The sequence below is a fragment of the Necator americanus genome, chromosome I, assembly GCF_031761385.1.
Source record: "Necator americanus strain Aroian chromosome I, whole genome shotgun sequence".
NCBI classification, from domain to species: Eukaryota; Metazoa; Nematoda; class Chromadorea; order Rhabditida; family Ancylostomatidae; genus Necator; species Necator americanus.
In genome coordinates this window covers 23979011-24005129 of record NC_087371.1, presented here as the reverse complement: position 1 = coordinate 24005129, position 26119 = coordinate 23979011, and the positions used below count along the sequence as shown (strand labels likewise).

The 26119-nt window shown below is 40.7% G+C and overlaps 4 protein-coding genes across 7 annotated transcripts; all 4 read left to right on the top strand.

The window, feature by feature from the left end:
* Positions 1–6295: 6295 nt before the first annotated feature.
* On the top strand, positions 6296–13729 carry RB195_006689 (uncharacterized protein; the record flags this gene model as incomplete). 3 transcript variants are annotated; one of them, XM_064179913.1, is made up of 11 exons in its annotated part: positions 9729–9767; positions 9977–9997; positions 10183–10254; positions 10746–10876; positions 11193–11654; positions 11805–11848; positions 12005–12067; positions 12116–13122; positions 13176–13284; positions 13475–13614; positions 13670–13729. In XM_064179913.1, the coding sequence occupies 11 exons, from the start codon at positions 9729–9731 to the stop codon at positions 13727–13729; spliced, it is 2148 nt and encodes a 715-aa protein (XP_064036829.1). The 3 variants fall into 3 exon arrangements, with proteins under 3 accessions (XP_064036828.1, XP_064036829.1, XP_064036830.1); XM_064179912.1 differs by lacking the exons at positions 9729–9767; positions 9977–9997 and adding an exon at positions 6296–6331; XM_064179911.1 differs by lacking the exons at positions 9729–9767; positions 9977–9997 and adding an exon at positions 10546–10659 and having other exon boundaries at positions 10201–10254.
* Positions 13730–16439: 2710 nt separating this feature from the next.
* On the top strand, positions 16440–19628 carry RB195_006688 (uncharacterized protein; the record flags this gene model as incomplete). The annotated part of the gene is made up of 3 exons (XM_064179910.1): positions 16440–16516; positions 17493–17567; positions 19343–19628. 3 exons carry the CDS (start codon positions 16440–16442, stop codon positions 19626–19628), a joined length of 438 nt encoding a protein of 145 aa, XP_064036827.1.
* On the top strand, positions 19086–25220 carry RB195_006686 (uncharacterized protein; the record flags this gene model as incomplete). 2 transcript variants are annotated; one of them, XM_064179908.1, is made up of 4 exons in its annotated part: positions 19086–19170; positions 19225–19617; positions 22287–22429; positions 25167–25220. In XM_064179908.1, the coding sequence occupies 4 exons, from the start codon at positions 19086–19088 to the stop codon at positions 25218–25220; spliced, it is 675 nt and encodes a 224-aa protein (XP_064036824.1). The 2 variants fall into 2 exon arrangements, with proteins under 2 accessions (XP_064036824.1, XP_064036825.1); XM_064179907.1 differs by lacking the exons at positions 19086–19170; positions 19225–19617 and adding an exon at positions 19674–19680.
* RB195_006687 (uncharacterized protein) lies at positions 23961–24287 on the top strand (the record flags this gene model as incomplete). The annotated part of the gene is made up of 1 exon (XM_064179909.1): positions 23961–24287. One exon carries the CDS (start codon positions 23961–23963, stop codon positions 24285–24287), a length of 327 nt encoding a protein of 108 aa, XP_064036826.1.
* Positions 25221–26119: the final 899 nt, after the last annotated feature.

Genomic DNA, 26119 nt, shown 5'->3' with positions numbered 1-26119 from the left:
ATAGACGGAGTACCGTTTCTTGCCTTTTTGCGAACTATGCGCAACTTGATTCGCTCCTTCACATCACTTTTTCTATGAGGTAAAAGCTATGCACATTCATCAAATCACACCACACCAAAGCTGGTTCTCTTGACAGCACTGAGGAAAAGTGGCTTCGTGCCGTGGAATTTTCATGATTGACCTCTCGAAAAGCGAATCGAAACACCCGTTCCGCTTGTTCTTTTTCTCAAAATTCTAGAGGAAATTTCACATTTCTTTGCAGTAAGTAGGTATTTCAAACCAAGCAAATTGCCTTACTGATTTTCAGTGATTGACTTCTTGAGAAGAATTGAAAGGCTAGTTCCATCTGTTTTTCTTCCAGAATTCTGAAGTAAATTTCACTTGTCCTTGCAGTGAACAGTTATCTTCAACAGTTAAAGTCTGACTCTGTCTGACTAAGTTGAATTCTATTACTGTCTGCACAGGCTGCGGTTAGATACCATATTTCTAGATAATTAGAGTATTCATAGAACACCAATTGAAATTAGTTCAGATGATTGAAATTTTTGTTCAGCTTCGGAACCATCGTTTATCCCTTTCCAAAAAGATGCTAGGTGATCTTCTTTTCAATAAGTCTGCCGTTTTGTTTAGTCTCCATTCAATTTCCTGGCTGACCTCTTCTACAAAAGATTTTGCCATCTTTATCGTCCTCTCAATCGGTGATCACACCTACTCCGTACGTAGCCTGCCTTTTCTCCTCAGTTCTAATCTAGTTTCATTACATTGGTGTGTGTAGTGTGGACGGTATGAGGTTGGGTTGCGACTGAACGGCCGATGGTTTGAAGACGCCCGGGAGCCAACCAACCTTTTTGTCCCTTCTTTTCAATGAGGTGTCGATAAACTAATAAAAGAGTTGTCTGCGAGGATAAAAACACCGAATTGAAACATCGACTGGTCCCTGGAAGTAATTGTATAGGCTCCACACACGTCCACAAACCTCACAGATTCTTAGTTGAAGTCGAACGTGTATCACCATAGCGACTGATCCGAATGTGCTTCTTCCTTTACCCCTTCAGTTTGTCGTCGTTTGTTCAGTTATCACTAAGGATCCAAATCTCTCTTCACAATTTTCAGTAGCAGTAACTTTCTTAGAAATAAAAGCTCTCAACGACAACCTCTTTCTGACGTTCAGCTCTCTTTTTCACTACTTTTTTCCTTGCCAGAACGTTGGCGCGATGACCAAATTGTGAACATGGAGTGCTATGGAGTGAGATGAGGAGAATACGTGTTGTATGTCAAACAGAAGAGTGAGGCGTTACGGCAAATTCGGTTGCGTAAGCGGCTGCGCTCGAAGCGGCGCGGTGAAGCGTAACGGTTAGGATCGCCGGAAGGCCCTTGCTAGCACCGCTGATCCATCGCTGCAGTTCGCGATGGTCCTCTTCCAGCCGCCATCTCCACTGCCCCACTTCAAGCGCTGCCGCTTACGCAAACGCAGCGAGTTTCATGTCGTTTTGTCCCGACCATGTCCCTTTGATTAGCTACCTATTTACACACTCTCCGCTTGATTTCATTCCTCTAACTCTGATTCCTTGCAGTACTGATCCTTTTCAATTCCATGTTTTTCCTACATTGCAACTCCCCTTCTCTAGTTGTCTTCCTTCAAGCGTTTTAAAGTGGGTCCCGTGGAGTAGGTGCCATGGAAGAAAGCATGTGAGCTGAAGATATCTTCTATACTGGCACATAACACTGTTTATTCCACTTCCATTTATCTTCAGCTCATTCTAAAAATTCTGCTGCATTGACTGAACCTACAACGCTGGATAAAAATTCACGGTTCGTCTTCTCTCGCTTCATTTCTCCGCGCTCATACTCCATTCCGTCCTAATTAAAGTTAAAGTTAAAGTTCCTGGCGTCAATCAATCCGCTTGGGAGGCGCCCCCACGTTCACTTCAATTCAGAATCGTTTGAGGTTTACGAACGTGTAACTGGCCTATACAATGACTTGCGGTGGCTAGCCGATGTGTCAAGTCAGTGTTTTTATCCTCCCAGACAAGTCTGGCACCAATTTAATGACCCCAGAGGGATGAAAGGCTTGGTGAGCACTAGGGCGGATTCGAACCTCCGATCGATTGTGCAGGAAGCGGAACCTCTAACCGCTACACCACACCCGCACTCCGTCCTAATTATCATGGACAAATAGGTGGAACTTTCGGAAAGTCTGGGTTGCCGTAGGAAATCAGAGAATTGACACTTTCCGGAATTTTTCTTTGAAGCAACGGCGACAATAGCTTCTTTTTTAGGTAATGCCGCGAAACCTCCGAGAATTGCTGATTTGGCGGAACTAGATCTGGAACTTCCGCTGAATATAGCCGCTTTCAAAATCTCTTTTCTAAATAGTAGCATTTTTAAGATGAACTACTGCCAGAAACAATAATTTTTTCATTCTCTTGCCTACTGATGGCTTTTTCTCTTGATAGAGGCCTAGACAAATGTCCAACAAGTACATTTCTTCGGACAGTTTTATACGATAACATGTTTGCGCACCATTCCGCCCTTCAAACACTGACACTGGAACATATTCTTCACATTAGTTTTAAATGCAGCGTACCACAAAATTGACGTGTGGAAACCTTACGGGAAGTATGGATTTTAGATGTACATTCTGAATGTGAACGTGGCCCGCTTCATACCCTTCTTCGTCCTAAACAACGGCGCTCGAGGTAAGTTGAAACACGCCACTCTTAGACACGCGCCGCATCCACGTGCGAGTTGTCGAAGATCGACGAAATCTTCTCAGCAGCCTGACCAAGAAAAACACCGAATAGGCTGTTAAGGGACCGTAACGTACACAAAGATTCACGTCCTAACGTAACTCGTAAGAAGAAACGCTCGTCCTCACCGCCGTCTTAAGGACGGTTGGGGGGAAAGAGCAGGCTATGCTCATATTCTACTCCCTGAAGTCCACATTTTCCATGAGGTTTCCACAATATATCTATTTCCGAATACGCTGCCTTCAAAGGAATAAATGTTTGCTGCATATAAAATAGATATTTACTTCGGCCAAGTGAAATATATTTTGTAATTAACGTGGAATAGTCTAGGCAGCTATCCGTTTGATGGTTATTCGGATAGAGATTACAATTAAAATGGAATCCCGATGATTCTACAATGATTGTCATTAGTTTTTTTTGCCCTCCTTTCCTTAACGTTGACATCAGCAGAACTTGCTGGGCAGTTTCCACGTGTGACTTTGTGGAAATTCTCGAAACTGATATTTCCCTTAAACTGGAAAAACTGAACTCTGAGAACAGAACTCTTTGAACGCGAAGAATAGAAATGTAATGGTACGCAATTATTATGTTATCGTATCGCGCACGAGGTTAAAAACATCCTCCAACGGACGATTGTGTAACAAAATCACATAACTTACTTATTTAACCAAGAACAATGAACACTGTGGATGCCAATCGCCTGAAACAGTTTGGTTTATTTCCACTGGTTGCCGCGCCATTTCATCTTCAGAATTACTCTTATCCACAATGATCGCGCCTTAGTAATACTTCTACATAGTGCTGTTAGCGTCATTATCGAAATGTGATAAGTGATAAAATGTTGAAAGTTACCACCACCGATTGCGCAAAACCAGAAAAGGCTAATCAACGTTTTCCTGACCACTTAATCGAAAAATCGCTACCAGGTTTCCGTAACTCCATCCGCATTCATGAACTCTCGTGCCCCGGATCCGTTCCTGAAGCATTGATTTCGGTGGCCAAACGAGGTCATGATTGCGCCGATCCAGAGATATCTGCGTTGAGCTAAGACATAACATCTTCGGCCTAACATCTTCGATCACCTCCTAATACCTCCGAGACATTACGCATCCAGTAGCTATACGTAAGAAGACGTAAACAAGCCTCTCGAAAGCTACGCTCGTGGCTCATGGAGACACAGAAAAACGCACTAGATACACTCCTGCTCAACAAGATTTTTTTCGTTTTTTTTTTTAATTTCTTTATCTACTCTTTTTATTTTTGGAAACTTGAGAATCTGTGCATCAGTGAAAGAAAAAGCTTTTCGCTTTCGATAGTTCATTTTCATATTTGTTTTTCCATTTTTGTAGCGGTGAATCACGTTCAGTTATTTCGCTAATTTTTTGCAGCCATTAGTTCTTAGGGAAGATTCTGTGGAATGTACCCTTTGAAACAACAAAGTACGCTGCACGTTTTTGCTGCGTTCTCTGCAAAAAATCGCATTCTTTACAGAGTGACCTTTCGTGGTCACAAACGATTTAACGAGCATACTAATTTTTAATACGCTAGAAGATCGGTAATGCGGATGTATGACCTTGCATTTTTTTAATGGAAATTGTTTTCGAAGAGGTTGGAAAACAACGGCGCCTCCTTCTTCGAGTACTTTGGCTAGTGTTAGGTACTACATTTATGGATGAACATGCCACGCTTTGATGTGATTGAGGATTCAGTTAGAATAAAAGTTTTTACCGAAGCGTAAGGAAAAGGGAAATAATTACACTTCGAGAATGTCCGAAGAATGTTTTTCAAAACAATTTTTTTTTCAAATTAATCAAATTATTATTATTCATATCAAATTCCTTGTTAAAATATATATTTCATTGCCAATGAAAGCTCGTAGTGGTGGAACTGAGCGGTCTCGACAGAGAGAACGTACCTCAAACTTCATCGATTTCACTAATTGGAGCGCTTTCATCAATTTGGCTTCTCGTTTCACTTCTCGTTGATGAGAATCAGATACTAGAAAGGAGGAAAAACCTTAAAATTATTTTATGGTGATAGAAAAAGGATATTCTAACCATTTAAAAATGAGCCCCACCTAAGAATGAAAGTTTGTAGTTTGTTGTGGAACTCCTAAGAGTTGTAGATAACCACTTTGGGATCGAATGGATTGTAACTTAGTTGTCACCTTTGGGAAGAACAGATTTTGTTTCAAATCTATGGTAAGTAACTCTTTTTATCACTAATCGGACTAAATCACTTTGTCATGATAGTCTATTCACAGGTAATCATATTCCATAGATAGGAAATCCAGCTAATCATCTGCTGTGAATATGAGATTTTTTTAGGTTAGAGGTCAGATAGGTTAAATATGTCAGGTGGAAATATTTTTGCTCGTTCTTCATCCCATCTTTTATCAGTTTTTAACGCACACACTGATCAGAGCGATTTATAAGTACTATATAAAAGCCCTAGGGTTTTCATAACCTTTTCGTTCGTAATTCTCAACAGAAACATCGGTTGAGACATGAAGATTGTGTCTCGTATGAACGAGTATCGTGAGATCTCAATTGTTTCCCAATAATTTGTAAATAATTTAGAGGTTCATGAAATTATCTCGCCCAGAGCTATAATACAAATCCTGACTTTCTAAGAATTTGTTAGCAAATTATCCCCTTTTGAAAAGTCTGTTCTGAACTAGAAAGAAAATAGAATTATATGCGATATATTAGAACATCCCATGTCCATGGCCATAATACTATCCCAGAAAATTCCGTTATTTATGGAATGCAACAGCAACAACATATTTATTATTGTGAAGGTCAAAAATGACTGCGTAATAATTCCTAAATAAAAATTATTTTGTTCACAAAACGTTGAAAAACGACGAGGTTATTGATACACCTAAAATTCATTGATGACCTTTTACATCAACAAGTTCGCTATCGGTCACACTCGCCGAAGAACTTTTTAGAACGGTTTCCGGGCGAGAGCTGTTTTTTGAGGATGACCACGATAGGTGACATTTGAGTGAAGACAACTGAAAACAATGAAAACTTCAAAATTTCCTTCCTTAAAGGAAATATTTCCTAATATGGTGAGATTTCTCGGTGAAAAGTTTCTGAAACGCATGCGCATTACTTTGCTGCTGAGTTAAAACATGTCCGGAAAAAAGGGAAAAAGGCTCTCTACAGAATGAGATGAGCACCTCCTCATCCTGTATACAAAACGATCTTTTGTTTGCTGTTTCCTCTATATATGTGTATATGTGTGGTATACAGTGCGAACACGTTTTCCTTCTACTCCACTATTCTCTTAATCAAACAATGTCAGCTATTGTTAGTTCTCATTTCTAGAAAATGCTCTGTTTCCTATTGTATCTTGGAGTTGTGATAGCTGTCATAGAGCTCTCCAGTCCTCCTCAGTGGGACTTTTGGGGTTTTTAATGGAGAGTTAGGAACTTTAGAAGTCCCAGTCTCGAAATTCATCTGTCTCATTTCATTTTCCTTCTCAGACACATCGTCTAGAAGAAAGAAGGTCGACGAATCTCATTCGTTGTTTTGGAAATGCAAGTGAAAACCGGTAACTCCAACCATATCAATGTGGGTTATCAAAACTTATTAGGTCAAGTAGGAGAACTAAATTATTACTAACTAGTAAACTAAGTGACGAATTTCCACTATGTTATACTTCCGTTATATTTAGCATTGAAATAATATTGTTATTGTTAGTTATTAGTACTGTTATATTGTATATATTTGTTTAGAGTTACAGTATAATATGTTATAATTATGCGATATCGATGAAGAAGAAGTGGTGATGCGCAATTGATTCCATCACGGCTCCGGAAACAGGAAATTTCCGTCAAAAAGAAAAAGCGCGCATGTTGCGGCAAACTCTTTGTGGTCATTTTGGAACAAAAGCAAGTGTGTGCTCGTAAAGCGTAATGTACATCACTGAAAATTTCAAAGGCAGCGCTTAGAAAAGAAAAAGTTTGAACTCATAGTGGTACGTAGAGTCCGGAACAGGTGCAAGGAATATAAGTATTAAATATCGAAATGAAAACGTGTAACTCCCATAAATCCACAATTTTGATGCGTCAACGGCACTCAGAACTACAAATTTGCACAACTTTACAAAAATACGTCTGAAAAAGCGACTTGTGAGCTCGTATGGAATGAGCAGAACTAATTAGACCTTATAGAAGCCTTTAAACAGGTCCTTAATAATACTTATAGGTTAGCAAAAGATATAACTCTAGCAAGATAGCTGCTCCTCTCATGTAAAAGTAGATATGTCACTTTATCAGACACCTTTTCGCAGGCGTCGTGCAGACTGACGCTTCCGAGCACTCTTTTCCTTAAATTTTTCGATTTGTGAGGCGAACGGCCGTGCATGTCACTTTCTTTTTTGCTAAAAAAGCACCGTGGCTGCTTGAACGTCTACATTATCCTCTAGATCCCCCTTCATACTGCTCAAATGAAAAAATAATAACACACAGAATATAAAAATAAGCTCATCTGGGTGTGTCAGTAGCACGTGATACTGTGTACACGGAACATTTGCTTGTTCGTGAATTATGTCCAATTAGGAGTTTAAGAGGTTACATATGGACACCATTGAAGATTTCGCGATGTTGTCAATTCGTTTTCTAATATATATATATATATATATATATATATATATATATATATATATATATATCTTATAAAACATATAGAATATAAATTATAAAATATACAAAATATATCTTATGCAGTAAATAATACATCTTATATGCCTTGCGTCTTCTATTTTGATGTAATAACAGTTGTACTATTAGGAGGGTGTAGTGTAGCGGTTAGAGTCCGCTTCCTGCACGATCGATCGGAGGTTCGAATCCGCCCTGATGCTCACCAAACCGTTCATCCCTCCGGGGTCGATAAATTGGTACCAGACTTGTCTGAGGAGATAAAAGCACTGACTTGACACATCGGCTGCCCCCCGCAAGTGATGATAGGCCAATAAGTTCCGGTGGGTGATGATCATGGGAAGACTTTTGTCTGGGAATTTTCTGGAAATTTTCGGTGTTGCTCAATATTTGAGGGTAATTGCATAAGGATTCCCGAAATAAAGGACAATGAAAATGGAAAAAGGAACACTTTCGCCAACCTCAAACGATTCTGAATTGAAAACTTAAACTATTCTTAAATGTAGAGCATGGAAGCACCTGGCTTGTTAAATTTTCATCGTTCGGTCCTAAGCATTCGCATATCTGCAAAACTAGGTCTATAAAGGATAAAGTAAAGGATAAAGTTTCTGGCGTTAATCAATCCGCTTGGGATGCGCCCCCACGTTCACTTCAATTCAGAATCGTTTGAGGTTTACGAACGTGTATCTGGCCTATACAATGACTTGCGGTGGCTAGCCGATGTGTCAAGTCAGTGTTTTTATCCTCCCAGACAAGTCTGGTACCAATTTATCGACCCCGGAGGGATGAAAGGCTTGGTGAGCACTAGGGCGGATTCGAACCTCCCATCGATCGTGCAGGAAGCGGAACCTCTAACCGCTACACCACACCCGCCCCAAACTAGGTCCATACACCGCTAAAAAGTGATCTATTCCAGCAGATCTCTCGAATCTTTTAATTGGATTTCGCATCCTTGCTCTGCTTTTTGCTCGCCTAAAGCTGATAGCGGTGATTCTGACCGCCAGGATGTTCCAATAGATCGTTGTGGATCTGCGCTTCGTCAAGCAGATACTGTCGAAGCATGTGGTAGCCTTTCTTCTATTCGCTTCTTCTCATTCCTTAAAAATTTAACTCCTTTAGTTGATCAGTTTTTGCTCGTCTTTTCTTCTGGAAAAATTACATAGATGAGTAGTAGATTATGCAGTAATTAACAGAAAAATTAAAATCTAAAATTTAAAAAGAATGACTTCCATCTTATTATACAATTTTAATGTTTTATTTTACAAAATTAAAAAAATTAAACTAATAGAATTAATTAAACTTTTTTTAGAACTGTAAAATTAAAACTAAAAAATTTTACTTTTAATTTTACAATTCTAAAAAAAAGTCAACGAAATGAATTTGTGTCTCGTATAGAGTTTTGAGGATTGACTGCTCGGCTAGTAACGGCCCGACCTCCGTGAAATCTTATAACTTGTCCTTGAATTATATTTAGTTTTCTGCACCTCAAACTTCTCTTCACTCGGTTTCCAGTGCTCACCTATCGATACCTGTTCTCTCTGATGTATCTGACAACTCTGGTCTATTATCTTACAGGGCTACCGCCCTACTAAAAGTTTTCTCTTTCAAGGATAGATGTTCTGAGCAGATTAGGGGTTCTACAAGAGGTTGAGACGCGCTGCCATTTCGGCAGTTTTACGTCATACTTTGACCTGATTTCCTCTTTCAGCATTCATCCACTTTTGATAGTCCTCTCAACAATGAAAAAGTTTACTGAACAGGATCTTCCATTCTCTCAACATCTCTACTAAAGCAAATGACATGTCTTTACTTTTTACGCTATTCACAATTAAAATAACTATTCCTAATGAATTAGATATGCAGAGATTTCCTTAAATTCCTAAGATAAGCAACCTAGTTTTTCTTCTTTTATAAACTTGAAGCTGAAATTAAACAAAACAATAAATTTCTTTCTGCTTTCGCCCGTAAGGGAAAGCAAAATATGTATCTGGTTCAACACATGCAATTTCACTAAACACCAAACGTCCGTAACTCGTGGAAAAGAAACGTAACAGAGTAGGTATTCATCCGTATCGGCGATATTACCGTAGATTACTTGCTTAGATACTTATTATAAGTAGGTCAGTAAGTAATTGTTACGATGGGATCATCGTAATACTGGATCATGGAGAAAAATCATAAGAGAGTTCGAATTTCTTCAGGTTACAGTTGAAATAGTAACATTAGTGATCCGAATGCTCTTCTTTTAGTTTGTGTGCGATCCATGTGAGAATAAAAAAATTCACATATGTTTTTTTTTATTTTCGAGAATGTTGCGTTATTTTTATTTGGACGATTCAAAGAAAAAGGTAATTTTCCTGGGAAACCCTGCGGGTAACAAACTTATTCCAAAATAAAATTGCATTCAACATGGCGGTCCCGTAACCGGCTTCAGTGGCTTCATTATCTAACGCTCATGCAGCAGTGCTATGAATTTTAGAAGCTTCAACTCACTTCAACAGGCTGTTGTAAAACGACTTATTTTCTACTCGATAACTCTTTGAATACAACATTCTAGAGATTAGACTGCTCACAATTAGTATGTACTTGCATACGGTAATATCAAATGTCTGGATGACCGTTCCTTCCTCTTCCACATGCATAAATTATCCCTTCGAGGGTAACAACTCATAATCCATAATTCATCCACGTTTTATAGAACATGTCCTTCTCTCGCAGCTGTACCTTGAATGAAGCAGTCGAATTCAGTTCGCTATTTTTCAGGACGTGATCTCGTCTCAAATGTGGTTCTGGTGGTTTGGCATGCTTGTCGTATCAGGCGTAAGTGACGCCAAGGTTTGTCCTTTTATTTGCTGTTCGCCAATGACGTTATTTAAATTTTTCTTATAATAAATTATTGTTTCATGTCACGGATTCCTCGACGATCTCAGATGGTGAAGTCAGAGTGTTTAGACCTCACGATGACCTTCATGATGTAGAATTTGAGGTAAAACCTTTTTCTTATTATTTTTGGGGATATTTTTGTTACATTCTTTCTTTCACACACAAAATGCCTTCCATATAGATTAAAAAAGGGTTTTCTTCGAAAAAAATCAAGAAAATTATTAATATTCACTTTTACTACAGGCGCAAAACATTCAGTCGGCTCTAAAAGCGAAAAATATGCAAAGAAAAACAAAAAAAAGACATTTCTTTCAAAGTCTGGTTTTTCTTCTCATCAAAGCACTACAAGAAATAAAGGTGTTTGGATAATAATCATTTAATAGTTTTCCCTCACTAAAGCACCAAAAAGTAATGGTTTTGCGAAGGAAAAAATTTGAATCCAGATATTTCCTGCTGTATCATACATACTCTTCTTCTTCTATATTTCTCGCATTTTTCATGCTCTTCCTCCAAGAACTGCTGAACGTCGTGTTCTAACTGTGGACCACGATGGGAACGTCGTTAGCGAAAGACGGTAAGATCTGCTAGTTTGAGCCATATCAAGCGCATATATTTACAGTTAAAGGTAACTTATCGGTTCAGTCGGAGTGCATGGTGTGTTATCTGACAGACTTTCATTGAATCCAGAAATTCTACTGCATGTAAAAGCGTTAATCTAGGCGATTTTTCAAGTTTCTGAATGCTGTGGACTGATTTAGTATTTGCATGCGGCAAACGATAACATGTTTGAAGTTGCTATACAACTCTTTTTTTTCAAAAATGTCGACAAAGAAAACATTGCCAGGATTTAAAGCTAATGAAATAAGTTCTTTGCCGTTCATTCATTGCAGAAATGATGGCGTATCGCGGAAGAGTCACCGAAGGATTCCGAAACAAATCAGCCGTAGAATTGAACAGCGAATTCAAGTGCAAAGGTTCTCTCGTCCACCTCAAGCATTGCTTTTAAGACGACCACTCACCCGTATCGAGCCAAACACTCCGACACCGCGCAGATCATCGTCGCCACGAGACGATGAGATTTCATGGCGCACACGGACTCGAACAATTCTAAGCTCATTGCCTAACTCCGCTAACCTACCACTGACGAGATCAACCCGAATTCGACGACCACTTCCAGCATTCACTCGAGAGCCGTCGCCGCGACATCGAGGTCATTCGTCCCGACGAATTGTGGACAACGGACTGAGAAGGATCACTATTCCACTACCGCATGAGCCTCCTCGCTGGACTAGCCGACCTCTAATTCGATTCTCCCGTCCTACTACTAATAAAAAATTAACGGCTAATGACAGGTTACTAACAGTTTTTCTTATGAGAAACCTAACTTGTTTCATGCTATCAAGAAACTAACGCAACCTACTTTTGTATTTTTCTAACAATCCACAAACTCACGTTACAGCTTCCCTGATGACGAATCAGCTTTAATCAGTTTTGTTATTTAGAATTCTGCCACGACCGAAATCTGGTGAAGATCGACCAGTTTTAGGTACGAATTCAAGTTTCACATTAATTTTTACACATCCAGCCATGAACCGCGATTATTCTCGTTCCATAATTACAGACTTCGTCACAGTAAATGTAGAATCCCTTGTGGGCAACCATATCAGTACCGTACCCTCCACCATTCTTTATCATGTTTCAGCACGACGACCATTTGACCTATCGGATACCGATATCGAAAGAGCTGTCATAAAGGCGATCCTAGGTGAGTTATGGATCTATGGTCTCACCTATCTTGATCTGATTACTTCAGAATCATCAACTGCTGCGTCTAAAAAGAAGTCACGGCTCCGACGACCTAATCTTCACGCTAATCCAAGCACAGACGAATTTAATAACAATCGAGTATCGCAAATCACATTCACACCTACAGGAGTCTCGAATACTGCTCAAACAAGGAAACCATTCACAACAACGCTTGGCAACTCGTTCACAGCCGGGGATGCAGAGTTTAGCGAGCCATTCATTCCACTTCTCACGACAACACCAACAGTACTTCCTCATTTCGAAAGAACCTCAGTTACAAAGAGCTCATTCCCGCTCTCAACCTCTCGGAGGGTTACTCTCGTTTTCGACAAAGGTCACACCTCACAACAAAGATCAAGAAGTCGTCCTCTTCACAAGCACAGTAGTCTGTCTTCGTCTCTTCTCCATACTAGCACTACAACTATGGAGAAAGTTTCATTCACTACGGAATCTCCAACAACAACAACAACAACAACAACAACAACGGCAATAACAACAACACCAGTAACAACAACACCAACAACAACAGCATTGCCTTTCCAGACGCCAGTAACCACTAGCGTAAGTCCCAGCAGCGCGCTGTTAACCACTGGACAAGAGGAAGTCACTTCACATCGAACGCTATCCACTATTTTCACGACTCCATCAACAGCTCAGACTAATAAAATAATATTGATGGAGTTGACCCCAGCGTTGCTACTAACGATAAATCCAGAAGAATCGCAGCCAATGAGCACAACATTCTCTAGCAGCTCCGATTTCGATGAAGAGAGCACCAGTTTGAATTTGGCAACAATTCCCTCTTCTGATGATACCTCAACAACCATTCAAACTTTCGTAGGTGATACTGATTCTGGGGAATTTGCCAAAACAACAACATTTGCTAGAAGTAGAGGTGTATCGAAAGAAAAAGACGCATTGACTAAGAGCACTGAAACATCGTCGAAGCCTGACAGCAAGTCTCAAGACGACCTGCTGGATGACGCCGACGCAAAAACTCTGTCCTCAGAGCAGGTATGTCCGACACTACAAACCTTCCAGAAAACATTCGAAAACCATTCTTGTAGATGAGAAGACCCACAGCCACGCCATCTCCACTAATCACCCAGGCAGAAAACCAGACAAGTCAAAATGGCGGCGAGCTCAAAGAGGAGTTGAACAAAAATATTATCGAGGGTTTGTTGAGCTATGCTGCAAATTTCTCGCATCTTAAACACTTTATCTTCCATTCTTACTCTTAAAATTTCGTAAATTGGGACACACATAAACATAAGACACATCGCTCGCAGGTTTGATGTTTCTTCTGTCATTTCCTTATTATAGTTTTATGCCTGTTTTTGTATCACAGTATTTTGAATATTTTGAGGTGAACCATTTACGGTAATGCCACCATCGCCAATACTCTCGACGACGACTCTATCCATACAAGAAATCGGAGCTCCTGGAGCTGAACCGCCAAATGATTCTGTTGTTGCAGAACTAAATAACGCGGAAAATTTCATGGAGGTAAATCCAAGTACAACCTACCCTCGTTCCATTCTAACTGACTTTTTCTACTAAGGTCGCCCGTCGGCTACAACTTTTAAGAACGAACTTCTCACGAGACCGGCATCGAACATAAGAGGACGGTTCACCCCTGGAATCAATTAGTCACCTACTTCTTCTTTTCTTTTTTGCATCAGTTTTGTTTGAAGTGCCTTTGTAGAGTCTTAGCTACGTTTATCTCCGAAGACCTTTATTTATACATTTATATTTCTACATTGTATGTGAATTGTAATAAGTCATACACTCGTAACGGGTGCAAACTGTGAGCAGCAGCGAGCATATTGATTTGAACTCAATAAACATTGAAGTATGTTATGAAGAAGGAACTCTTTTTTCGACCATTCGTAGGCCTTTTTTGAAAACGCGGCATCGTTTGCGAGGAAGAGCGGGTGTTTTACTATGAGAAGTATCGCAAATTTTATTGTAGTTAACTTTGTTATTACTCCAAAACAAACGGGAACCAAAACCTTGGACAAAAACCTACATATCGTCTACCATATATATCAAATTCACAAAAGTCGTTATTTCATACTATTTCATGCGAAAAACCTAACATTACTCTATTAAAACTTAAGAACAATCGCGGAACAAAAAACCGAGCAGCAGATTTGTGCGAAATAGAAAATAAGCGCTATCCAGAAAACACGCTTTTCATATAAGTGACGTTATAGTCGTGTCAAGATGACATGAATCACGAGTGTAGTTGCGGTGCATTTGCGTACGAGCTCGAAACGGCGCAGTGGAGGTAGTGGTTGGAACGCAGTTGGGACCGTCGCAAACGCTCCTAGCCACCACGTTCCTAGCCGCTACGCTCCACGAAATGGCCTCGAGAAAAGCCGCGTACGCAATTGCGTACGTGCTTCGTGTCGTTTTGACCCTATTATAACTCATTTTCTACAGGTGCAGCATACTATATCTTAATGGTGTCAAATCGGAACAGAACCGCGCAATACGTCTCTAAAAATACAGCAACTAATGGAGAAAATCAGAGTAAATTGTACTGATTTCTGAACCACTTTGTAAAACATCAATAAGATAGGTCAAAAAACACGAAAGAATTAGGAAATAGTAATGTGTGCGGTGAGGATGCAAAATTAGCAGCGATTTGGTGGCTTGGAAAATCGAGCAGTCAGAGACTCCCAACTCCGGGAACTACAAGAAAACTCGCGCTTAGGTATCATCGCGAAAATCCTCAAACGCAATGAGATCTGCACAGATCGCAAAGAAACGGATCGATTGTTGCCAGATTTGTGCCCATCCAGCGTCCACGCTCTGTCATTTCTCAAACGCTATATTTTTTCAATTTGTTAAAGCCGATATCTTAGCGCTAATTTATTATATCCTAGCAAATACGTGTTTGTACGTCCAATATGATTTCATGTTGTACACTCACAGCTGCTTTAACTATCACACTTCGCCCTTCACTTATTATATTTATTTTGCTAAGGTTTAAACAAATGTTAACATCATCTCTTTCTCTTCTATTTTCTCTGAAATCTCTTCTTTTCTTGTCTTTTTTTTTATTTGAAGAGAATTAATTCATCAATTAAGCCAAAAAGGAACCACTGATTATATATCGTTTATTTGTTAGGATGAAATTATCAGGGAATAGTACACTTTTTCTCTGAAAATGGTCTTCGTAAATTAAAACAAAACCTTTAATGCTACGTTTTAATCATAAAGAACGACCAGAGCTCCCATACTCCAATTCCTGTTCACTTCCCATATGGGGTACTTATCGATATAGAGTGGCGACTCCTTATTGACATCTATATATATTTGTCATCCAATATCTCCCAATGTGTAGCAGTCCACCAAGTAAATTATTCTTTTCATGAAATTGTTCTTGCTATTCGTTACCATGCGATTGGCTAGAATTGCTCACTTCAAGAAATGAAATTCTGGATTTACTAAGTCGCCTACACCGCCTCGTCCCTAATCCTTGCGGCACAAGTCTCACTAACGATAAATGTACGATTTGTCCGGCTCGTCTTTAGTTTCTGGAGTTTTCAATGCGTTGTAGGAAGTGATTTTCGGCTCTTCTTCTCACATTGTCAGGATTGACGCACACTTGCATTGAGGGTGTTGAAATATTGATGCATGTTTGTGTGGATGTGCTTGCATTCACACAAATTGTATCACATTCACGGTCCACCCAAAAACTTGCAATCAAATAACTGGATGGTGCAGGAATTCCAGAGTCGCCTCTAAAACGTTGAGTCCTCCGCATCCCTTCTGGAAGACACCGCTAAACTGCCAATCAGTTCGATTGTACGTTCCGGTGCACAAACCCTGTCAGTGTTTTCTTACTGAAGTCTCTTTGATGACAAAATCCATTGAAGTATACAGTAAATGCTTCAGTTTCTACTGGTTATCTTAATCCTCTAATAAATGTTATTTAAGTAGGAACTAATCTGTCGAATTTGTTTTGAATTAGGAGGTGTTGCTGCTGGAGGAGCACAACTAGCGCGTCTCGCTCTAAGAGTTTCAGGTTGTTCGTCATTGAAACCCAGCATTCACATTTCATTCATTCTTCACTTCGTTTCGAATAGTAACAATCCACTTATTTCTCACATGTCATCTTGTAGGCACTTACTACTAGTTACTAAGAACTCCTGGAAGGATTGATTTTTGCTTCGTTAAATTTTAAAACTACTTTTTCTTGTATCATTGATGGTTTAGTTGAAGAAAGCTCCAATTACCCACATTTATTACAAACCGCCTGGCACACTGGAAGCGAGAAGTACGACGTTGTCATACTTGCTTTTTTTGACTCTCTTAGAGAGATGGTTGGAGCAGTTCTTCTACACGGTCGTGAACAACAACTTATAACTTTATGGAATGAGCTTAACGCCCTTTATAGGTTCTTTGTACTCGTACTTTTAAACTTGCTCTGAGTAGAAATATCTCTTTATAACGTCAAGTTCTTCGCACTTGTGAACGACGGCTTCAAAAATAGACGAATATTCTGTAGAGTCATCAGAATTTCTATAAAATAACCTAACTGTCGTTTTCGATGTCCCACTATGGGTTCTGGAATTTGATGGATTTCAGGAGCAATATGCAAGATAAATGTGAACCACATTCATCTGTACCATAATTTTTTTTCTTTTCTCTCTTTATTTTCTCCATTGTTCACATCATCATCTTTTTAGAGTCTTAGAGCTATATAGCCCAATTTGACTTCCTTCCTCCCACTAGTGTTCTTTGTCAAAGCGCACTGTCAATGTAAAATATTGGGTTGTTCGCCTCAGCTATGGCTTGTAACTGCGACTTTTTCTCCTTTCTTCAATTTCGAGCAGCAAATCCTCTCTTTCAGTTCAGGACTTGCAGTTTCATGTTCAAGTGTGACCTCGTTATCAAGGGTGGGGCGCGGTAACCATTTTTGAAATAATAGTAAAGTCGTTGGTTTTGCTTTAAGGGAAACTTGATCAAGCAACTTAGATAGGAACCTCGCCCTTTTTTAAAAATCTTTTTGACATTTTATGAACGGAGAGTTACATCCAGCATGTCATGCCCGCTTCGTTGATGCATTGTTAAAGTAGATAAAGAAAATTGGCCTTCACTTTTTCCAGCACGTCTCTGTTGATATAAGTGATTTATTGACTGGTCGCTTCCTCTAGCTCATCTCACGTATGAGGCTTGTCCTCGTAGACACGTGACTTGAGGTATCCCCATAGGAGATTATATAAAAGTAGAATCCGTAGCTCTTATGTTGATTTGCTTGAGATGTGGCCAAGATTGGCAATGATCTTTATTACCAGCTAACGTTATCGCCTTCGTCAAAGTCTGGAAAAATCAAAGCCATCAGTAACCTGTACCCTCCTCATTTCCTACAGAAAGCATTCGAACGATAACCGTACTCAACGAACAACACATCGACTAATGTTTACCTCATTCGTTGTGTATGCTAAGTAAGTTTTATAGTTGTAGCGGACCACACATGTGCAACTAGCATGAATCACAAGGGTTTTCTTGAGCTGTAGCCAATATTGTTATTGATCGTCTTTATTAAACAACAGCTAACGTTTCGGCGTTATCGCCTTCGTCAGAGCCTGGAAAATTCAAAGCCATCCTCTCAAGCGCCTCATCACCCTACAGAAATTACCACAATGGTTTTTCTAGGGACCTGATGGCCCGTAGACCAAAACACGCACAGATCTTGATATGGGGCTAGTTCGTTTGTGATTGCAATGCACTCATCCTTTCTGTTCATTATTGGACTTTTGGTGGTTATCCAAAGTGCCTCTAGTGTTCTACGCGCTACGAACTCGGACTCGAAAAATACTATCATAACTTCTACCTCTATTTAGGAATTTTGATGACATATTCTTCGGTGAGGGCAGGTGTGGCGCAGTCGGTTAGACCTCGAAAGCGCCCTAGTGCCAACCAAGATTTCATCCCTCCGGGGTCAATAAATTGTTACCAGACCTGTACGTGAGGATAAAAACACTGACTTGATCATCGGCTGGCGCCGCAAGTCATTACAGGCCAATGCGCGTTCCAAAACCTCAACAATTACGATTTGCAGTTAAACCCGTTGGTGCATCCCTAGACAATTGACACGCCAGTACCTTTATCCTTTATCTTTTTATTCTACTGTGTGCTCCGAATGGGGTAGAGAGTTTAGATTTTGCGAATCCATCTAGGTGCTCCTTGATTCGAACACACAGAGGCCGTTCCGTTCTTCACTTGATACGATTCACCGATCTTGATACCACGTGATACAATTCACCAATCTTGATACCATGCAATCTCCCTCTCTGCTAAATAGGCAAACAACGCGGCTGGGAGTTGTGCAACGTCGGTCATATGCACGATTGTGTACCAGCTGACACTACAGGTTCGCTGATGGTATTTCCATAACCCTCACTTCGCTCTGTAGATCCGCTTGGTGCAGGCAACTACAGCACAGTTTTGCTCATATCATAAGATATGTAAAAGGGACAGAACGGAATCTTCTCTGGGGCGTCCACAACTTTGGGAGAGATGTCGTGTCTATCAAGCAACACAGTCTCCAGTCGGGTACCTATAGGGTATTGCCAATTTGTGGGCTAGATTTAAGGACACGCACATGAGAGAGCGGGATTCCACTATATCAGAAGTGGTGTATCCTATAACTTCCATTTCGTGTGGTGACGATTATATAAGAAAAAGGAGAAGTTCTCCGTGCACTCGGGTTAAGGAGCGCCTAGATTGACTCTCAAAATCTAACCTCTCTATCATTCTCGGAGCACACAGTAGAATATGTCACCAAAACTCCAGAATAGCGGTAGAAGCTACGACACTATCTTTTGACTCCGAGATCATAGAGTACAGAACACTAGAGGCATTTTAGATAACCTCCAAAAGCCCAAAAGGGAACAGAAAGGATGAGTACATTGCTCCCTATAAAAAAACATATGTGATTGATAATTATGTTGCTTGGTGATATGTTACGTTACTATATCCAACAAATAAGGCTAGCACTAGCCGATGTGTTGTCTGTTGAGTGCGGTTATCGTTTGAATTCATTCTGTAGGTGATAAGGTGCTTGAGAGGACAAATTACTGATGGCTTTGATTTTTCCAGACTCTGACGAAGACAATAACACCGAAATGTCAGCTGTTAATGAAGATCATTACCAATCTTGGCTACATCTCAAGCAAATCAATATAAAAGCTACAAATTCAACATATCATGATTCAAGGACGGTCGAACATAGCAAAGATGTACTGGCAAACTGCTCTCGACTGGTGAAGGAAGTTCTTTCTTTGAGACAAAAGATCGTCTCAGAAAGACAGACCATCCACTTCCTTCGCCGTTGTCAACAACATCAGGTCACTCCTGATCTCATAGCCAACAAACGACTTCACGAGATAAGCGGTGTCTCCAAAGAAAGTCGGCAGATGCACAATATCGAAGAACAGCTACGCATGGCATTGAAGAGAAGACGGGATCCTATGTTCTCGCTGTTCAGAAAGTGTATGTATTAAGAACAATATTGCAAACGTTTCCTGCCGGAACGCATCTGGAGAAGAATGGTGGGTGAGTCAAAATCAATTTACGATTGTATTCGATCTAGTGCTAAATCTAGACTGCAGAAAGTTGAGGCGATAAGCACACTATCTGCAACATCAGAAAGCTAGTGAACCTATTAGAGCGACCTCTCTATCTTCACACCACAGTGCCCCCACCGTTGTTAACAACAAAGCGCAAAGTTCATTTCGTGCTTCTTTGATTGGCGATCTACTCATCTCAGCTGCTGAACTTTCCGTTTTGGATCTCGGTTTGTTCAATCAATAAGTCCGAAAGTATCACGCAAGATCGTGGGCGGCTTCCAACTAGTTCATTATAGGTTGCGACTGAAAGCAAAGAAGAAGAGCGAAAAGAAGAAAACAGAATCGCCGGGCGAGTATCCTTGCCATCCATACCATTCCCGTTTACAGTGCAAATAACCGAACCCTAACCCTACTGTAGACATCAAGTTCCATGCGTGTACTCAGTGTACTCCGTTCTGGAGCGTTTCTCGAATAGACACATCAATCTCAACCTCTGTTGCGCAACGCCGAGGCCTATGAGAGATTCGCAATCTTTGTGCAGAAGACCTGGGAAGACCAAGATTGCGGTTAGCGACAAGGAAAGGGAATTTGTTGTCTTATCACGTGAACTAGACAGAACAATAACGAGACAACACCTTGAAGATGATGATCTATTTGCTCTATCTTCCGCCAACGATGTTAGGAAACAATATCGCTGTCTAAATAATGTTTGGATTGAAACAGCTGCAACAGCAAGGCTACCGAAAACCCTTACTACGCGTCTCAAGAATAACTTAACTGTGTGTCCAGTCTTACACACCCTCATATGAAAACCCACAAGCTCTCTGGAAATAGTCTCGCTTCAATTAGTCCACGTGACTTTAAGCGTTAGCTGTTAGTGAAGATCATTACCAATCTCGGTTAAAGCTCAATGGTCCCGAATTACTTCTTGAGATATGTTCCTGCCCATCTGGGTAGCTCCAACAGTTCCCTCAAACAACTTCGCAATTCTACGTTCGAACGTCAATACGCCATAGAGTTTTTTCTCGTTGCGTCGCTCAAGTTAGAGGGGCAAAGGCTAGCACTCACTTCTGCTGTTGTTTTTATGTCCAACACCAAAGAGCCTATGCCAGACCGCAAACTACTGTCCTGTTGTCGTTACATGGATGTATGTTTTGTCGTCTGCCCAACCGAGACAGAATTGGGCACGTGCTTCAATCTCTTCAACCAGCAATGTCTGCTCATTGATTTCACAGGGAGAAGCCGATAAGAAAGAAATTTAACAAAGCTAACCAGTTGTTTAACTGGTTAGTTTCTTAAATGTGGAAATCTACTAGCGCAAACAAAACATCTTAATTCATTTTCTTTCAGCGCATCTCAGTAAGAAATGAAAAAGTCTGTCATAGGCAACATTGTAAAGGACGGCTGCAGGGGTGGCATCAAGTAGCCGGAAGAAGGCGTGGTACGTAAATAGGGCCCAAAAGTGGCAATATTCCATGGGTAACCGACAGGAGACTGTGTTACTCTACAGGAACGACATCTCTCCCTAAGATCCAAAGTAGTGAATGGCCCAGAGATTATTCCGTCCTGTGCGTTTTACATGTTTGATTACATGAACAAAGCTGTGCGGAGTTATCTACGCCAAGCAGGTCCTAAGAACGACGTGAGGGTTGTGGAAATACCAGCGAACCTCAAGCGTCACCTGGTGCGTAATCGTGCGTATGACCGACTCTGCACAACTCGCATTTGCGTTGTTTGCCCACTTAGCAGAGAAGGAGATTGCATGGTATCAAGATTGGTGAATCGTATCACGTGGTATCAAGATTGGTGAATCGTATCCCGTGAAGAACGGAACGGTCTCTGCGTATTCGAATCAAGGAGCACCTAGATAGATTCGCAAAATCTAAACTTTCTACCCCATTCGGAGCACACAGTAGAATAAAAGGATAAAGGATAAAGGTACTGACGTGTCAATCGTCTTGGGATGCACCAACGGGTTTAACTGCAAATCGTAATCGTTGAGGTTTTGGAACGCGCATTGGCCTATACAATGACTTGCGATGCCAGCCAATGATCAAGTCAGTGTTTTTATCCTCCCGTACAGGTCTGGTAGCAATTTATTGACCCCGGAGGGATGGAAGCTTGGTTGACACTAGGGCGGTTTCCCGCCATCGACCGTCCTACCACGGCTGACCTCTAACCGACTGCGCCACATCCGCCCTCACCGTAGAATATGTCATCAAAACTCCGGAATAGCGGTGGAAGTTATGCCACTATCTTCCCACTCCGATATCGTAGCGCCCAGAACACTAGAGGCACTTTGTATAACCCCCATAAGTCCAAAGTGAACAGGAAGGATGAGGGTATTACGATCACAAACTAACCCCGAATAAAGATCTATGCAGGCTTTGATCTACGGCGCGGGCCGTCAGGTCCTTATGGAAAAAACCCTGTGATCCATTATTGTCCTACGTGGTGGTCTGTTACCGTATTCAACAAATAAGGTGAGCGCTAGCCGATGTGTTGTTCGTCGAGTACGGTTATCGTTTCAATGCTTTCTGTAGAGAATGAGACGCTAAGAGGATAAATTACTTATGGCTTTGATTTCTCTAGGTAATATTGCCGAAAAGTTTGCTGTTAATGAAGATCATTATCAATCTCGGCTAAAGCTCAAACAAATCGACCAAAAACCTACGTGCTCAGCATGCCAAGTTTCAAGGACAGTCGCACATAAGCACCATTGTCATCATTCTGAGGTCATTCTTTCTTCTTCTCCGCGGTCTTGTTTTAAACCCCTTTTTTGTACCAGTCCGTGTAATGTACGACGCACAATTTTCGGCACTGTTACATACCCCGTTCAATGGTCGGGGGACGCCTCCGATTTGCCTGCGGTCAGATACCTCATTTCGGACCGTTTTTTCCAAGAGGCAAGAGCAAATGCAGTTCGTATTGGTGCCATTCTTGGTTTCCTTGTTGTGGTTCTGTGAATTGCTACATTTGTGACTTTTTCATCTGTACTGCAATATAAATCCGCGTTGTTTTTGCACGCTAACTTTTCAGAGCAACATCTAACTGTTATTCTCTTAGAAGCCCCATATGGAAAGTCTTCTTGATTAAAAAAATCAACAACAGCTACTTAAACAACATCTAGAAGGTTTTTTAACAACGTTATTGACTACATAACCGCCAGCTGACTGCAGGGCGAACCCCTCCAGTCAGCTTTGGACGGCACCTCGTGCTTATTTTGTTGCTGTGTCGCCACACATAAACATTTAGTTCAGAATATTGACCAAGATGTTTTGCTATTAAGAATTCAAAAGTCCGCTTCTGTCCCACCCACCGAAACACAATGGAGATTTTATTTCTCCACGTGGCGCTCATAAAGGATGGAGATGTTGTGGCCCCGTGAAACACGACGTGAGGAGGAGACCCAAATCGCGGGTATTTGGGGCGCCCACGGTTGCTCGCAATTATTTTTAAAACGTCGAAATCAATGCTCCGTATCCATTACTGCTACAATCGAAAATACATGAAAATGTAAATCCTTGTTTCGTACTTATTTCTATCAATTATTCATAGTTGATCCAGACGAAACTTCTCTTCTAGGAAACAAAATAGTTTAGATAGTTCCGATCAAAGTCGGTTCATCTACTAGGGAATACACGTACTACACGTAATTATATGAAAAACAAAAGGAGCAGGAAATGTTGGACTCAAATTGTTTGATACTGATGTCTGAGTGATTTCGAGATCAGTGGTGCTCTAATTGATACAAATCGTAGAAACGAAACATAGAAAATCCGAGCTACGCACGTAATTTCGTAAACCTTGTCTTTTGTATTAAGAGCTATAGTTTGTCCGAAACAACAATCAACAGCTGGTATGCGTTCTCGGGGACCTAACACCGTATGCGGGTGACCAAGCAAATAGTTGGCGTCCAACTCTTCTATGAAGTGTATTTTAAAGGTTCCGCACAGGGAGAAAGTAGCACATACACTAGTCTTTAAGTCCTTTGCAGCACTGCAATCGAGGCCAGCACCAGATGCATCTGCTTGTTTCCGGAGGTCAGCGAAAAGTGAGTCAGAGAGGGCCTACAAATCTACTTGTGTGCGACAAAACGGGATTTCACTCTCATACCGTTGTCGCGTACCATAAGAGAACTAAGAGAACTTCATACCTTCCATGTGAAAAGTTACCTTCAATCAATTTGCTTACGAGAGCTTTTCGATAATATATATATATATATATATATATATATATATAATATAGTTCAAGCACGTACAGTCCATGCAGCTAAACGATTTACGTTTTGCTGATGACATCGCTCTGATAACATCTAGCATCGGCCAAGCAGCACGAATGCTGGTGGAATTTGACGAAACACATGTATGCATCGGTCTTCAGCTGAATCTGCAGAAGACGATGTTCATGCGTGACGGATGGGTCTCGGATGCTCCATTCACACTCAACAGAACGAACATATCGGAACCAGCTACCATGCACCAGCTACGTCTATATAGGTCGAGAACAAATATGAAGAACGACTTGACCCGGAACTGGGCAGGAGCAAACGAGCGGCTTGGAGAGCGTATAAGAGCATTGGAGATGAAGTGAAGAAGACTAAGAATACCCGGCTCCGTGCTCACTTCTTCAACACCGCAGTACTTCCTGTTTTTGCCTCCAGAAACCTTGCGTACTTCGCAAGCAGGAAGAAAATACGGTGAGCGTCATTGAACGCTCAATCGAAAGAGTGATGGTAGGAGTATTCTTCTTCACGCAATTGAGGGTCGGGACTTGAAGTTCTATCCTACATCAGTTCGCGTTTGCCAAGGAAAGCAAAATAAGGTGTGCTGGATGTTATGCCCTTCAATGACAACATTGGTAGAGAACCGTGAGCAACTAGGTTCCACGCGATATTAAGCGCATTACGGGAAGACCAGCCACCCGATAGTCGGACCTCTTCACAAAGTCCTTGGGAAAGAAATTTGATGCTCTTCGTGTCCCACGCGGAAGGAGAACATATTGGGCTGGCACGCGATCGGTAAAAATGGAAGGATTACTGGCGCCTGCTCAATCACTTCGAAGAACAACGGGAGTCAACGTGATCAAGGTGAACGTAGTGATTGCACTAAATGCTCATCTTACGTTGGTTTCACTTTAAACTTAGCAGTGACTACTGAATTATCCATCTCGAGGACTAATAATTTGGATGTCTTTGATTTGAATCAGATGAATTATCCACGGTAGGATGCGAATTCACGCTAAATCGAGGAACATTCTTCCTTGCTATTCATTTTAGGGCTTTTGACATGAATCTAAAATGCCGGGCAAAAGTGAGCATTTACTACTGCGCTTCTCTCTAAGGTTCTCGCTAAGTTAGTGATTTAAAAGTAGGCTCAGAGTTCTCTCTGTCTATTTGTAAAAAAAATCTTTGTAGATTATTTGAATGATTTAATAATTAATTAAGGTTGTGAGTTAATTCGCCTATTTTAGGCTCTGAAGAAGGCGGAACATCAGCCAGTCCAACCAATTGACAACCTTTTGTAGATCGCTGGTGATAGGTCAGAGATCATCAAAAATCTGTGCCACATATTGTAACATAACGTTAACACAACATATTGTAGATGTAGTTAATTTTTATACTAGCGTTTTCCTGAAGCAGTTTTTTATTTGCAGCAAATGGTTTACCTCAAGCCTTAGATCATATTATATATAGAAATTTATATCCTTTATATTCCACAGTATTTCCGAAACTTCGAAAAAAAATCGACCTGTTCGTGTTTATTAATGTTTTGCAGTTGAAAATGAGCAAACAAATGAACCAAATGCTGCAACCCGAAAACCGTCATTATAATTTCGAACAGGATAGAGCAAAAGGATATGCACTGCAACATTGGTTCCAACACTTTAGAACGGAGAAATGAATCTCCATAATGAAGAACGCAGGCACGATCGCCAACGAATCACTGAAAACTCCACTTGGAGCAGAACTATGAACGAAAAAAATGACAGCTTGCAGAAGAATGAAAATTAAATAGCAATTGTCTTTGATCGCCTATTAAAAAAAACGACGAGTTGAAGAAGCAGGACAGACGGGTGTCGCACGAAGCGCACATAAATCAAGAAAGTTGTCGCTTCAAACTGTTGCTGTCTGTACCTTTCTTTTTTGGTGGGGTTGTGCAACAGAAAGCAAAAAAAGATCGTCATTAGTTCTTTTTTTTTGCCTTCTTTTTCATCGTTAACATCAGCAGTTAGCAGCTTCCGCGTGCTTCCATGAAAATATCAGTTCCGTGAATTTCCACAAAAAAGTGGAACTTTGTGGAAAGTCCCAGAACTGATATTTTCCCAAAAGTGGAAAAACTGATTTTTTTTCGGAGCACTGCTTGGGCTCGAAGAACAGAGATGTAATCAGTGGTGCACAATTATTATGATACGCTCATATTCGT